Source organism: Chrysochloris asiatica, unplaced genomic scaffold (genome assembly GCF_000296735.1).
Source record: "Chrysochloris asiatica unplaced genomic scaffold, ChrAsi1.0 scaffold00075, whole genome shotgun sequence".
NCBI classification, from domain to species: Eukaryota; Metazoa; Chordata; class Mammalia; order Afrosoricida; family Chrysochloridae; genus Chrysochloris; species Chrysochloris asiatica.
Window position 1 is genome coordinate 8,212,516 of NW_006408593.1, and position 16,218 is coordinate 8,228,733.

The window sequence follows — 16,218 nt, forward strand, 5'->3', positions numbered from 1 at the left end:
CACACAATTGAAAGCCTTTGTGTAGTCAATAAAGCACAGGTAAACATCTTTCTGATATTCTCTGCTTTCAGCCAAGATCGATCAGACATCAGCAATGATCTCCCTGATTCCACAGCCTCTTCTGAATCCGGCTTGAACCTCTGGAAGTTCTTTGTCAATGTATGCTTGCAGCCGTTTCTATATTACCTTTAGCAAATCTTTACTCGCATGAGATATCAAAGATTGTCTGATGATTTCCGCATTCCGTTGGGTCACCTCTCTTTGGAATGGGCACAAATACAGATCTCTTCCAATCAGTCGTCCAGATAGTTGTCTTCCAGAAAGGACATCATGCTTGGTAAAGTAGAGAGTGGGCAAAGATGAGGATGACCCTCAGTGAGCTGGACTAGCACAGTGAGTACAAGAACGGGCTCAGACATGGCAGTTGTGAGGAGGCCGCCGGAGCGGGCTGTGCTCTGTCTCCTTGTACATACGGTTACTATGAGTTGGAACCAGTTTGCACCTAACAACTGCGAGAGCCTAAAGGTTTACTTTTTGGAAGCTTGAGGTTAGAATTAGATTCTAAACACACATGACAAACTGTCAAAATAAAAATTTGTCTTTCCCAGAAGCACAAGCTTATAAGTTGGTTGAGTGTGTCCTTTGACTTAGATATTAAGTAGATATTCATACCCTCTGTCATGGCAGAAAGATGAGGCTTCCTACTTCAGCAAACATTGGAAGCATCGAAACCCTGTACAGGGTCACTATGAGTTAGAACCAACTCAAAGGCACTTAACAACAGCAACAACCCTCTGAAGTGTGATCGTTTCCTGCTTTAGGAATTGCAGGTTAGAGCAGCTGGACTCTTCTGTAGCAGATTAGGTCATTCACTTCTGAAGTCCTGAAATAGAGCACCACAAGTTGTGGTCTCTTGTTTACCCTTGTAAAGACAGCCTTGCGTTGGACATTCTCAGTGAAGATCTCACCGTGCTCACCTGGTGTGATAGGTGTAGTGTATTTGTCCTCTGTCCTCTGGGCTGTCTCTGCTGTAGTTACTGTTCTTCTTTACCTTGAACGCCAGAGGAACAGGTGTAGGAAAGATGCTCAGTTTGAACATCTTAAGTTAAACCGACTGTCTTGAATTGTGTTTGAATGTCATTTTATTTGTTTGACCTCTAGAACTCTTCCTCATGGGTATTATACAACATGGCTTCATTTTACTGGAGAATAAAGAATGAGCCGTATCAGGTAGTGGAATGTGCCATGCGAGCGCTTCACTTCTCTTCCAGGTAAGAGTCCTCCCCTCTAGGTCTCCCGATTTTCCACAAAATTCAGGACTGTTAGAAAAGCAGCACATAAGAAAACAATAGGATGTGACATTGCTTTGTACTAATATTCCCCTCTACCTCTCTCCAAAAAAAATTAGTCCCATCATAAGAAATCCCAGATGGCAGAGCTCAACATAATTTATAATATACTTCCAGCTTTCATTAAGACAAAATGCATAATATAGATGTCCTCTGATTGGAGACTTGAATGCAAGGACCTTGGCTGAAGAAATTATCAGAAATTAAAGTTTTCTTAAAGCAAATATAAATCCTAAATACATTTTAAAATCAGAAATTGGCTGCCAGGCCTTGTCTGTATAACAAAATTTGTAGCTATCATATTGATTAAATGCCATCAAGTTAGTTCCAATACATAGTGACCCTGTATAGGGTTTGCAAGGAGCTTCTGATGAATTTGAACCGCCAACCTTGCAGTTCAAAGCACCCTTGAAGTTGAGTGCTTATCCTAGAACAGCACACCAGGATATGATCAGAATGAATAAGCAACATCAGTATTTTAGAAATGAGATGGTATGATTATCTTAAATTCTTTTCTCTACCTCTAAGTATTCTCAATATTATTCTACATATAATAAGTTTGAATGTCATTTCATTTTCCCTTGTCAAGTCATTGTGCATCACGTGAGATCTTCTTAGCTAAGATCTGGTGACCTCTCTCCTTGTCTTTTAGGCACAATAAAGACATAGCTCTGGTCAACCTGGCAAACGTTCTGCACAGAGCGCACTTTTCCGCCGATGCTGCCGTTGTGGTCCATGCAGCCCTGGATGACAGTGGCTTCTTCACCAGCTATTACACTTTGGGGAATATATATGCCGTAAATACAGCTCCTTCTTTCATGAGTCAAATGAGTTGCTAGTTTCTTTTTTCTTTTTCTTATTTTCTAGATAATGTGTGGGGGGTTTTTTGTTTTTTGTTTTTTTGGTCTTTTTACTTTTGTATCTGAACAAGGGAACAAGAAGGAAAATGAAGAAATTAGAGGGAAAACATCAACACCTTAGTGTAGCATAGCTGTTCTAGACTCGACAGAAAATAAATTGTTAAAAATATAAAGCTTCTATAGAGTAAACCTGTTAACTATTGTCAAACAGCAATTCTTTCCAACTAAGCTGTCTAATGCCATGCCTTCATACTGGGGAGACCTTGCCACTGACGCAAACAGTGTTCACTGAAGAATGAGATACATGCATGACTTCCTAAGTGGGGTTGGACAGATGCAGCCAGGCCATGACTAGCTTTTCTCCATTTGTGTGTGTTGTCTCTTCCAGATGCTTGGGGAGTATAACCACTCAGTGCTCTGTTACGACCACGCTTTGCAGGCCAAACCTGGGTTTGAGCAGGCTATAAAGAGGAAGCATGCTGTCCTGTGTCAACAAAAACTGGAGCAGAAATTGGAGGCTCAACATAGGTAAACTGGAAGTAAGACTTTTGCTGACGCACTAGCTCCACAGAAGCTTAGATGAGACCCATCACTTCTGGCGGTGATAGTGTTCGTATGCTCATTAGAATGACAAAAGTAGCCTCTGTTTATGACTGCCAGTCCTGTCCCCTTTCTCCAAACCCAGGTGGGTTAGCCCAGATCAAGGAGCCTGGTGCTGCAGTGGTTACACGCTCTGCTGCCAACACAAAGGTCAAGGGTTGGCACCCAGCAGCCCCTCCTCAGGAGAAAGACGGGACTGTGTGCTTCAGTAAACCTCACAGCCTTGAAAAGCCGGATGGGCAGCTCTACTCTGTCCCCTAGGGTTGCTGGGAGCTGGACTCAAATCCATGGCGGTAGATGTGGTTTGGGGCTTTTGTTGACTACAAATCCAGTGTGTTGTAAGGGAATCGCTTGAGTTTTACAGATCCCAACAACTAGAGAATGTTTGCAGTAAAAGCTATCATTTTGAGCTTTACGTTTATGGAGTCCGTTTGGAAGGGAATTAATTACTCTGTTGTTGTTGTTGTTGTTGTTGTTATGTACCGTGGAGTCGATTCTGACTCATAGCAACCCTGTACAGGGTTTCTAAGGCTGTAAGTCTTTACGGGAGCAGAAAGCCTCATCTTTCTCCCACGGAGCTGCTGGTAGTTTTGAACTGCTGACCTTGCAGCTCGCACCCAGATTCGTAACCACTACACTAATCACTCAGTAATATTCAGTAATTTCACAAATACACTGTGCGTCAGTAAAATCACTTACGCATACTTTGTTTGATCTTTCTCTTCTTTGGCTCCTGGTTGTTCAATGCCATCGAGTCAGTTCCAACTCAGAGAGACCCTGTTTAGGGTTTCTGAGGAGCATCTGGTAAGTTTGAACTACCAGCCTTGTGATTCAAACCGACTTTGCAGGCCAGTGCTTTTCCCACACTGGGACTCTTAAGGGTCTTTGGCTTCTAGCGTTGAGCTATTGTTATGTTAATTCTGTGGTGCTGAGAGATCTTATTTGACCTAAGTTAAAGCAAATTTATGTGTTAAATTGTACAGTAATGGGTTTCTTCTGTAGTACTTGATCCTTGTATACTTCATAGAAAATAATATCTTGAGTCCACAAATAATAGAGGCAATTAGGAAACTTCACATAACTCAGTAGTGGGCTGTTCATCTTATATAGAAGTCTCCTAAATGTTTTTGTGTCTGCTTTGGTGGTTAGAGAATTAAATGGACATTTGAAAACCCATTACACTTTTGCATTTCCTTATTTTTCAGTCAGTTTAAAGCTTAGTAGTATGAAAAGGAAGCAGTGGCTGTTTGCTTATAACTGACTTCTGTTATACCTCATCAGAACTTACCCTGGCTTGGTGTTCTTTTATAAGACTAAGCATCGTCCCAAAATCCAAAGAATGGAATTAGTTCTCTTTGTTTGTACAGCTCCTAAATCCCCACACATTACAATATCATGGATAATAAGAGTTTTGTGGTATATTAAAATCATGTGGTGGCAAATATTTCTTTTTAAGGAGAGTTTTCTGCAGTTTTTCTCAAAATCAGTTACTCTAAGAGCTACAGTCTAAGATCAAGATACTGTGGTCCTCTTACCCTTGTCTTTAAGTAAGATGAAAAGAAATGGTTAGAAGCAGGGACATGTTCTAGAAAGGCTTCCGATGTGAGTGGAACTAGTACAAAGTTTGTGGAGGAATTGAAGTTGTTAACTAAATATATAGAGGTTTATAGTATATCATATCCTTTACGGCAACTGAAAAGCCAAGCCAACCCATGTAATGTCAAGATCTTTCTACTTAAGGGAAGAATTTCACATCTCTATTTTTACCCCCAAGTTTTAATAAAAGATTATTGTTGTTATTGTTAAGTGCGATCGAGTCAGTTCTGACCCATAGTGACCCTGTATAGGGTTTCCAAGGATCATCTAGTGAACTTGAATTGCCGACTTGCAGTTCAGACAGCTTTGCAGTCTTGCGCATTAACCCACAGCACCACACCAGGACTCTATTTAGTATTCCTGTTCTTGTTGGACTTGTGGCACAGTGGTTGGGTATTTAAATAAAAGGACAAAGAACAGCAACTATTGTTGAGTACCAGAATATTTATGCATTTTAAAGCTCTGTTACTTTTTCCTGATATTAAAAACGCTAAGATCTCTCCAGCGAACACTGAATGAGTTGAAAGAGTACCAAAAACAGCATGATCACTACCTGAGACAGCAGGAGATACTAGAGAAACATAAGCTGATTCAGGAAGAGCAAATCTTAAGAAACATCATCCACGAGACTCAGATGGCAAAAGAGGCACAGCTAGGTAAGTATTCATTCCCAGTGATGGAGGACAGGTTAGAGAGTTCACTTCTGGCATGTTTTCATAACTTCTGCGTAGCCATAAAACAAAACAAAGGCGTGCTTACGACTCCACTCAGTGGTTAAAATCAAGGTCCATTACCGTAAGTTCACCAGGAGGCTTGGAGAGGTGATTGGGTCCCTCTTGCTTTTTTAATTCTCACAGTGAAGTTAAAACTAAGACTTTTAGGTTCTGGGAGTTGGAACCATTATTTGCCCTCTGTGACCTATGTAAGTGCTTCTCCAAGTTTACTGTGCCTGAATGTCCTAGAGATCTCTTTAAAACACAGATTATGTTTCAAGAGCAAGAGTCCCAAGGTGATGTTTATAGGGACCCCTTGCCTCAACTCTTCACAATCACTTTCTCTTTCCTTGTGATTTCACACTTGTAATGCTTTGATACCTGTCCCAGGAATGGCTACAATGCAGTTCAGTGACCACAGCTCTCTCTTACCTGCTCAACATTATTCTGATCAAAGTATGAAATTGACAACTTCTCCTTCCTACAGCGGTGAGGAGCCTTAGCTAATCTCATGGCTCTAGTTTCCCTAAGAAGATTTCTTATGGGGCAATGTTTTTCCATGCAGGGGTATTGATTTCCACTATCCCAGAGCAATTCAGCTGAGTCGTTGTAGTCGGTGCGTTCCAGTCAGTTCCAGGATCCCATGAGACAGTGTAGAACTATCCCACAGGGTAATCTTTTTTAAAAATGTATTTCAATATTGTTGTTGAGAGTACACACATATTAAAATAGACATAATGCTTACAGTAGATGGTGAGAATTCAAAACCAACATTTTGACTCTTACATTTTCTTATCCCTAGAATTTTTTTTTTTTTGGCTCCTTCTTTCTTTGACAAGTTGATACATATACTTAAGGTTCTAATTCAGGTAACTTTTCTACCTGGAAACCTGCCATGCTTCCTCACATTTGGGTTAGATGCCCTTTTATGTGCTCCAACAACCATGTATTTCATATAATTGCTTTCATTGTTCACTTATTAAAACATTAGCTTTCAACTTTAAAAAACCCGCAGATTTTGATTCAGTAGGTATGAGGTGGGGCCTGAAATTGTACCCCTCTAACGAGTTCCCAGGTAATGCCTAATGCTCCTCTTCTGAAGCCAAACTACACTTACTGTCACAGGGCCGAACACCATGTGACTATCACCTGAGCCTCCCTAGAAACAAAGCATCCATACTCCTGCACGAAGACTGGCAATAAGACTAAACATTTTTTGTTGGTTTATTTTTTTTTCTTACCCCCTTTTAAAAAATGACTCCTTTATTAGAAGTAATATTTTAGACTAGGATTTGTCTAGGGCACAAATTCTTAACCTGGAGCAATGGATTAAGTTCAAAGGGTTTTGAAATCTCCCCAAAATGATATGCAGAATTGTGTATATGCACACTGGTTTTTCTGGGAAGTATAAAGCTTTTATTAAAATCCCTTAGAGTCTGTGACCCCAAAAGTAGGAAGAATAGGGTTCAAGATCTAGAGGCTCTTGGGTTGGCAGTAAATTCATGAGTTTGACTATATCTCAAATGTTTAGTTTCTGATAAGACCCCAAGAGCAGGTCTGACATCTCGCCACCAGAAGGTAAATTGATAGACTCCCCTAAATTATACCTTCTCCCCTGATGTATACTTGGATCTGGAAAACCTCACAGCCTTTGAACATAACCTATACCATTTACAATCTGTTATGTAAATTTTCTTTTCTCAAAGTGTCTTCAGTCCTTGGGATTATTTACTGTTAAGTCTGTACTGAAATGCAACCAGTTCTTATATATGTAAGTTTGAAACAAAATCACGAAATAGGCAAATTCTCTTCAGTGATATATCAAAGGCTCTTACAACTTTAGAGTTGGTAGACTGTAATTGCCAGAGGATACCTGAGTGATCAGTTACCGGACTCCCTTTGGCTTATGGGTAGGAAACAGGCTTCTTTAGGATGATTTGATTTAGCCATTAATGAGTGTCTCCCTGCTTAAAGTGCCCCCGTGTGAGTACTCTGCTAGACTTTGAGGGGCGCAAGGAGGAAGCTAAATGACTCAAGCTGGCCTGTCTCATCATTTGTTAATTTCCTTTTCCAGGAAACCATCAGATATGCCGTCTGGTCAACCAGCAGCATAGTCTACATTGCCAGTGGGACCAGCCTGTGCGCTACCATCGTGGAGACATCTTTGAAAATGTGGACTATGTTCAGGTCTTTCTCTTGGTCTTTTCTAGTATTTATAAGCTTTTGTATATCTAAAAATCATTACCATGTCTTTCTCCATCATTCCTTATATGTTGATCCCTAAAATTTGTGACTGTCATTTAGATTTTTAAGATTTTGAGCATTATTTTTATAAAGTCAGATTTTTGTGGATGATCCTTGAATGCTCCATGGATGATGTTGCTATTTCCCACAATACTGCCCGTGCTATGTTTGATTGGATTGGGCTATTATTATTCGTATTTAACTCAAAACCTATATCTTCTCCTCTTCACCTGCTAGAGTAAGACCAATCATTTAAACTCTGTGGATAAGTAGTCAAGTTGTCTCTTCTGTGAAGTGACCAGTCCAGTGATGTTGTCTCAACCAAATTGATGACACAATGATCATTGTCAACAGAAAGTATATATTAAGCATCATTGTTAGGCAAATGCTCTCTCATGTGTACACACATACACATCTGCAATACACATGTACACTCATAAAGCCACAGTCCTTACTATACTTATGGTGGAACCAATAGCCTGTGTAACTGATGCCAGCTGGGTGGTGTAGACAGTAAGCACAGCTAAAATTCTAAGTATTATCCTAAAGGATATGGGAAATAAAATAACACCTAGCCGATCATTCTAGAAAACCCACCTTGCCCTTAATCATATATAATGAAATGTCCAGAGGTCCACAGCTCCTAGCAGCATTTCATGTAAAGGAGAAAAGGAAGACCAGATACACACACCCTTTGGGATTGTGGCTCCCTGTCTTAATCCAAGCATGTTAATGGTAAAAAAAAAAAAAAAAAAAAAAGTGGTGAGAATGTTCAGAAGCAGAATAGATTCAGAGCACTTGGAAGCACTGATGTAGCTTCTGGTATTATATATCCTTAAAATTATAACTATATAGGGAAATAATGCTATCCTTACATAAAGGCCTAGAGCTCCAAATTCAGTCCTTTTTCTTATGTCTTCCCTACCCCATCCTTATCTAGCAAGGTTTCGGAAGTACACAGTAACTATGGTTTCTTGTATGAGTATCAAACATTGTTCTACCTGATTTGAGGAAGGAGTCATTAAGAAGAAAGATACATGTTTGTTTTCTTTCATCTCCTGTCTTCTTTCAGCCCCCAAGGTCTTTTATTAGAGGTTGATGGTTTGTAGACCCTAAATGATAGCTAAATTAAACCCTTGAGAGCCTAAAGTTCTGTTGCTTCTTCCCATAATGTATTAATCTTATACGACAGTGATCATTTTAGTCTACAAAAGGGAGCGTGCCTGGAAAAACAGCTCTGAATCTCGTATCTCACGCTGGGCTGTTAGGGTTAATCAGCAACACGTGCAACACTTCTTTCTATGGCCCTAACCACCCGAGCTCGTCAGATCTCAAAGGACGGGCCTCCAGATTGCCAAGTCTTCCCAAGATTTCAGGCACCAGCTGCAAGCTTGGAAGCTCCCAAGCTCCCCTCACTAATGAGCTGCTTGTCTCACAATGACTACCTCATCAGGATGGCAGCTGTGAGCTCAGGAATTCCCAGCCCCCTCACTCTTGACCTGGTGGTGATTGTATGCCATGGAGTCAGTTCTGACGCAAAGCGACCCTTCGTAGGGTTTCCGAGGCTGTAAATCTTGACGAGAGCAGAAAACCTCATCTTTATCCTGGAGAACTGCTGGTAGTTTTGAACTGTTGGTTTTGGGCTTAGCAGCCCAACTTGTAACTACCACACCACTAGCTGTAAATTCAAGTGTTCCCCCTACCCCCTCAGGATACTAGTCGTAAGCCTAGGAGTTCCAGTCTCTACTCTACTTCTGACCTACTGGCTCCCACACTCCCTTGTTGTTATTAGGTGTCCTTCCTCATAGCGACCTTGTGTAGCATTTTTGAGGGGTGGCTGGTGGGTTTAAACCTTACAGTTACCTGTCCAATGCTTACCCTACAGCACCGTACAGAGCTCCCCCATACTCCCTTGAGTTCTATAATTCAATAGAATGACTTGTAGAACTCAGGAAGGTATGCTTATATTATACTTTTATTGTAGCAAAAAGGATACAAATGAAGACACTCATAGAACCAAGTCTAGAAAGGTTTCCAGGGCAGAGCTTCCATGTCATAAATAAATCTGTGACTATTACCAGTCAGGAACCCATGGGGCTTCATTACCAGAGCTTCTATTGGGCATTTCATTACATAATTCAGACTCTATAGCCCCTCTCCCTGAGGTTTGTCAATATCATGAGGTAATCACAAGGTTGATAACCCAGAGTGGGTCTTTATTGCCTTGCCACCCCAATCCAAGAGTCACCTCAGATGTGTTAGGTGTATCATTAGATGTGTAGCACATCTAACGTAACTTAACCTGTTAAGTTAACCTGTTAAGTTAGATGTCCTCTAGCCATTCATCAAAAACACTTAGGATTACTGGAGGAATTTCAGGGTTTTAAGCAATTATTCAGGACAAAGACCAAATTCTTTGGGTGAAGTTAAACTTTATAGAGGGGAATAAAGAACCAAATATCTAGACCAGCTGATTGTTAAACTAAGAGTCAAAATTACAGAAAGAAGCAAAAGGATAGGGAAAAAAAATCTATGCCATTTTTCATAATTAGTGACAAAGTTGGTTGCAAGTCGCAAACGATACATCATTATCTGTTAGAAAATATTGCTTAGACATAGTTATTAAAATATTAAAATGTGATTGCTTTATTACTGAACTACTTTGATTTCCTACTAATTATGAGTATCTACTAACTCTTTTGGTTTGAGTTAAATTTCAATCATAACTCGGTTTCCACGTCTAATTTGATGTAACTCTTCATTGTCTAGTTTGGTGAGGATTCATCAACCTCTAGTATGATGTCTGTGAACTTTGATGTTCAGACAAATCAGAGTGACAGCAGTGATTCCGTCACGTCTTCTCCTGTCGCTCATTCTGTTCTCTGGGTCTGGGGCAGGCACTCGGATGCATATAGGGTAAGTTAATAGAAGATACGACAGGATTTCTTTTTCCAGATAGTCAGCATCTGGTATTAATATGGCCTCCATCACTGATGTGTTTAATTCAGCAAACATTTATTTATGTGCTAGGTGATGGATAAGTGACACACAGGCCCTTTCTTCGTTTGGTTCTTCTTCCTAGTAAAGTAGGGAACACAGACACCCTGACTTCAACAAACAAAGCTTTGAGCACTGTGTATAATTTACCAGCCTTAACAAGTTGCTACATAAGACATGGTATGTACTTGGCTATCTACCACTCATCTGTCTATCATACTGTGGTGGCTTGTGCGTTGCTGTGAAGCTGGAAGCTATGACACCAGTATTTTAAGTGCTAGCGGTGTCAGCCAGCGTGGATGGGCTTCGGCTGAACTTACAGACTAGGAAGACGGAGAGGCAGACCAATTCTGAATGGTAAGCCACAAAAAAACCTTATGAATAGCAATAGGGTATTGTCAAATGTAGTGCCTAATGAAACTCAAAATAAAACTGGGAAAAACCTGCCTCCTCAAAGTAAACTTACTGACATGAACAGAGCAAAGGTTTTAAGACCTTCATTTGTTCGTGGGTCACAACACAAAATGAGAAGAAACAACTGCAAACGTCCATTAATAATCAGAATGTGAACTGTACAAAGTATGACTCTAGGAAAACTGATAATCATCAAAAATGAGATGGAACACAAAAAAATCAATAACCTAACCTAGGCATTAGTGAGCTGAAATGGACTGGCATTGGTAATTTTGAATCGGACAGTCATTTTGTTTACTATGCAAGGAACAACAAACTGAAAAGCAGTGGTGTCACATTCATCATCAAAACACGTGTTTCAAGATATATCTAAACGTTACAATGCTCTCTGTCATGGAATGCTACCCATACACCTATAAGAAAGACCAGTTAATACCATGAATATTCAGATTTTCCCACCAACTACTAAAGCCAGTAATGATGAAACATTCATTCAGGATGCACTGATAATTATTGGTGATTGGAATGCAAAAGTTGGAAACAAAGAGGAAGCATCAGTAGTTAGAAAATAATGATCTTTGTGATAGAAATGATGTTGTAAACTGCATAATAGAATTTTGCAAGACCGTTGACTTACTGATTGCAAATACCATGAAAGGTAACTATCCACATGGATCTTATCAGATGGAACACATAGGAATCAAAATGAAGAGACAATGGAGAAACTCATTATCGGCACCCAAAACCGGCCCAAGGGACGACTGTGGAATAGGCCATCCATATGCTAGTTCAGGCTGAAGCTGAAGAAAATTAAAACAAGTCCACAAGAGCCAAAATATGACCTTGAACATATCCCACCTAGAGAAATGAATTTAGAGACTGTCTCAGTAGCAGATATGATGCGGTAGACACTAATGACTGAAGACTAGAAGAGCTGTGAATGCCATCAAGAACTTCATACATGAAGAAAGCAAACGGTCATTAAGAAGATAGGGAAAGAAAGAAAAGACCAAAATGATGTCAGAAGAGACTGTACTGGAGGAAATGAGGAAATAAAAGAGCTGAACAGAAAATTTTAAAGGCCAGCTCAAGAACACAAAGTATTATGATTAAATCTGCACGTACTTAGAAAGCCAACAGGGAAAAACTTGCTCAGCTTTTATCAGATGGAGTGAGTTGAAGAAAAAATTCAAGTTTCAAATTGCAATTTTGAAGGATTGTGGCACTGTAGGGTAAGCACTGAACTGTTAACTTCAAGGTTAGTTGTTCAAACCCACCAACCACTGCTCAGCAATCCTATACACTGTCTCTATACATCGTAAGTGACTCAATAGCACTAAACAACAGCAACATGTTCAAAACATTATAACTCTGGAATGCAAATTGAGATGTTTCAACAAACTCATGTAACACTGGAAGCACTCACTCATCTGTGTCAAGAAATATGGAAGACAGCTACCTGGCAACCAGTTGGAAGAGATCCATATTTGTGCCTGTTTCAAAGAAAGGTGACCCAACAGAACATAGAAATCAAACAGTATCATTAGCATCACACGCAAGTAAAATTTTGTTGAAAATAGTTGTAGCCATACATTGACAGGGAGCTGCCATAAATTCAAGCTGTATTCAGAATGGGACTGGAAACCAAGGATATCATTGCTGACATCAAATGGATTTTGGCTGAAAGCAGAGAACACCAGAAAGATAGTTACTTGAGTTTTATTGGCTAACAAAGTCATTCAACTGCATGGATCATGACAAATTACGGATAACATTGTGAAGAATGGATATTCCAGAACACTTAATTGTGCTTATGAAGAACCTGCACATAGACCAAGAGGCAGTCATTTGAACACAAAGAGGATACTGAATGGTTTAGAATCAGGAGAGGTGTGCACCAGGGTTGTGTCCCTTTACCATACTTACTCAGTCTGTTTGCTGAGCAAGCAATCTAAGAAGCTGGATTATATGCAGCACATGGCATCGGGATTGGAGAAAGACTAATTAATAATCTGCACTATGAAGATGACACAACCTTACTCGCTGGAAGTGAAGAAGACTTAAAATAATTACTGGTGAAGACCAAAGACAACAGTTTTCAGTATGTATTGAACCTCAGTGTAAGGAAAACAAAAAATCCTCACAAATGGACCCATAAATTACATCATGATGAATGGAGAAAAGATTAAAGTTGCCAAGGACTTAATTTAACCTGGATTCACAATCAAAACTTAGGGAAGCATCAGTCATCAAATTAGATGACTCAAGAAATCAAATTACTTATTGCTCTAGGTAAATCTGCTGCATAACACCTCTTTCAAGTGTTAAAGAGCAAAGATGTCAATTGAGAACTAAGGTGCACATGATCCAAGCTATGGCATTTTCACTTGTCTTCCGTGAATGTGAAAGTTAGTGAATAAGGAATATCATAGAAGAATCAATGCATTTGAATTATGGTATTGGAGAATATTACAAGTACCAGGGACTACCAGAAGAACAAACAAATCTGTCTTGGAAGAAGTACAGCCAGAATGCTCCTTAGAATAGATGATGGCCAGACTGCATCTCTTCTTCTTTGGACATGTTGTCGGGAGGGATCAGTCCCTGGAGAAGGACATCATGCTTGGCAAAGTGGAGGATCATCCCAAAGAGGGAAATCTCAACAAGATAGAGTGACATAGTGGCAGCAGCAATGGGCTCAAACATAGCAGTCGTGAGAATGGTGCGGGACTGGACAGTATTTCATTCCATTGTGTGTAGAGTTGCTATGAGTCAGAACCAACTCCATAGCACCTACTTGCATAGATTTACTTAATCAGCATTCTTTTATTAAGCTTTTGCTGTGGTTTAAATTGTGAATACAATAGATAAGTTCCTCACTCTACATCCTAGGAAGATGCAGTAAACACATTAATAAATAAATCTCTGATTCTTGACCAGTCAAGAAATAGTTACACGCTAGTCAATGGAGATTCCAAGGTATGAGAGCAGGAATGATGTATAATTGTTCACCATTAAATTTTCTGGATTTAATCAAGCTTTTGTTCTCACAATTAATATAGCCACTCAGATTTATGTACTATAAATTCTCCAGAGTTTGATAGCTTCAACATGCAAGTTTAGTAAATCTCTAGCAAGTATGATTTATACTTAGAAAAGTCAACATTTCACAAATTAACAAACAATTAAAATTTGGCATTCACACACACACACACACACATACAAAAAAAAAAAAAAAAAAAAACCAACCTGAGTTCAAGGAAAAATCGTTTTCTGTGCCAATTTCCCAAATGTAAGTATGCTTTTAGGGCACAAGTGATAAACCCCAGCTCAGACTGGCTTGAACAAAAAGAGAACTTTTCTTCATCTGATAGGAAGTCCATAGATATGTAAAGTTTTGAGACTGGTTGATTTAGTAGCTACTTGATGTCCTCAGTGACCCCTTTCCTGCCCTTTCGCCACTCTGCCATCTACAACGCTGGTGTCATCATACCACAAGCAGAAACTGGAGCACCATGCTTTTTTGTGCTCATGTTGGCATGAAAGACTAAGACTTGCTTTTCTTCCCCAGAAACCCAAGCCAGCCTCTCCTTGAGGCTCATTGGCTCAGCTGACTTAGGCTTGGCCAATCTGAACCAGTCTAGTAAAGTAGGTGAATCACCATGTCTGACTTTGCCTAATAATTTGGGGTGGAAATTGGGAGCCAACCACAGTGTCTGCTACATTTACCTTTAAAATATTAAAATTACTATTCAATAATCTCAGTATATTTAGATTCTTTTTTAAAAGTTTGTTTAGCTGTTAAGAGACTGAATCCAAGGAAATTTATGAGAAACTTTTCTTTCTTTCTTTCTTAGGACAAACAGCATGTTCTATGGCCTCAAAGAGCAGATTGTACAGAAAGCTACCCTCGAGTCCCTGTCGGTGGGGAATTGCCAACTTATTTTCTGCCTCCGGAAAACAAAGGACTCAGGCAAGTTCTGATGAATTTGCCAAAGCACCTGATTCTGCATGGTTGTCATCTGGCGGTTCTTTGAGAGCACCAGCCTTGGACTTGAAAGGTTAAGTCTTTATCTTGACATCACCAAAACCTTGAAAATGTGAATCTTGTTCCTTTTTTTTGTGCCAGGATCCACGAACTCAACAGTGACGACTATCCTTCAGAAGAAGAGGTCCAAACCCCTGACTGTTCCGTAACTGACTTCAGAAAAAGCCAGACCCTGTCCTACTTAGTCAGAGAATTAGAGGTTCGCAGGGATCTGAAAGCCAAAATGCCAGATGACCATGCACGAAAAGTAAGGCTCACTTAGCCTGCTGTTTACTGCCGTCCATTCCGGGTGACTTCAGAAGCCTCATACACGGAACCAACAGCTTTGGTAGAAGGCAGCTCTTGAGCTTTAAATGGATCAAACTGAAGGATAGAATTCAAGTCTTGGTGAAATTACTGAGAAATCAGTCATGCCGTTGAAAAAGTGGTAGGAAAGGGTTCCTCGGGGCTGTTGCTTGTGTAGACCACCTGAGCGCTATTTCTTTGAGTCAAAGTTCTAAAGATGAATAGCAAAGAACTCTCAATTTTGCTAATGGAAATCATTCTGACCACTTTGATTTAGCTCTGCCTCCTCCAATCCTCCAGGAGCTTGAAGGGTCTCTTTCCATGGCTTTATCATCCTACTTTGGCCTTAAATAGTGTCCTTAGGAAATTGTATGAATTTCATAATCTCTTTGCAAGTATTATAAGTTCTGCTGTGCTGTTTTCTTTAATTTTTGTTAGTTGTTTCTAATTTGGAGTGTTTTAGTGCCAACTGCAGATTAGGTTACATTTTGTACTAGATGCTATATGAGATAGAAATGAAAAATTACTGCTTTACAAAGAAAGCACACTATTACAACTGCCTTTTTTTCAAACTTAATTTCAAAACTATCAGCAGTTACTACTTATATTGAACAAATTACTACTAGAGAAAAAAAAAAAAATGCACCAGGCACTGTTTTGGATGCTAGGAATATAAAGATCGGTAGCTTAAATGATCCAGTAACATGAAGTCGATTCATTGGGGATGTGCTAGGTTTCCAACTCGGAAAAAGAACAAATTTGTATCACATGCTGCTTGCAGTCTTCTCAATTAACTTCCATTCTGCCCACTGCGATCGGGATGTCCTAGATTACCATCATGTGTGTTTGTGTATCTGTATCTCTTAACCTTTTCTTAGTGGAAAGATTGAACTAGTTTAGAAAGTAGAGTGTGTAGTATAATCAAGCCCATATACCCATCACTCAGTGTAATCAAGTTAAACCGTCACAGCCAATCTCATTAACTTCTCGATGAGTTCTTAACAAAATAAGAAACATTAAGTATTTTCACACATGTGTTGTTGTTAAGTGCTGTTGAGCCACTTGTGACTCATAGCAACCCTGTGTAGGGTTTCTGAGATGCTGCTGCTGGT

The 16,218-nt window shown here is 39.7% G+C and overlaps 1 protein-coding gene across 3 annotated transcripts in view; it reads left to right on the plus strand.

Annotated features, from left to right (window-relative positions):
• TTC17 (tetratricopeptide repeat domain 17) overlaps positions 1 to 16,218 on the plus strand; it is a 141,632-nt gene that overhangs the window by 49,622 nt on the left and 75,792 nt on the right. For all 3 annotated transcript variants that reach the window (XM_006865029.1, XM_006865030.1, XM_006865028.1), the window contains exons 6-13: positions 1,162 to 1,271; positions 2,002 to 2,146; positions 2,598 to 2,737; positions 4,901 to 5,061; positions 7,193 to 7,305; positions 10,132 to 10,278; positions 14,631 to 14,746; positions 14,903 to 15,068. In XM_006865029.1, the coding sequence (XP_006865091.1) occupies positions 1,162 to 1,271; positions 2,002 to 2,146; positions 2,598 to 2,737; positions 4,901 to 5,061; positions 7,193 to 7,305; positions 10,132 to 10,278; positions 14,631 to 14,746; positions 14,903 to 15,068 (1,098 nt within the window). The remainder of the gene's footprint in view (positions 1 to 1,161; positions 1,272 to 2,001; positions 2,147 to 2,597; positions 2,738 to 4,900; positions 5,062 to 7,192; positions 7,306 to 10,131; positions 10,279 to 14,630; positions 14,747 to 14,902; positions 15,069 to 16,218) is intronic.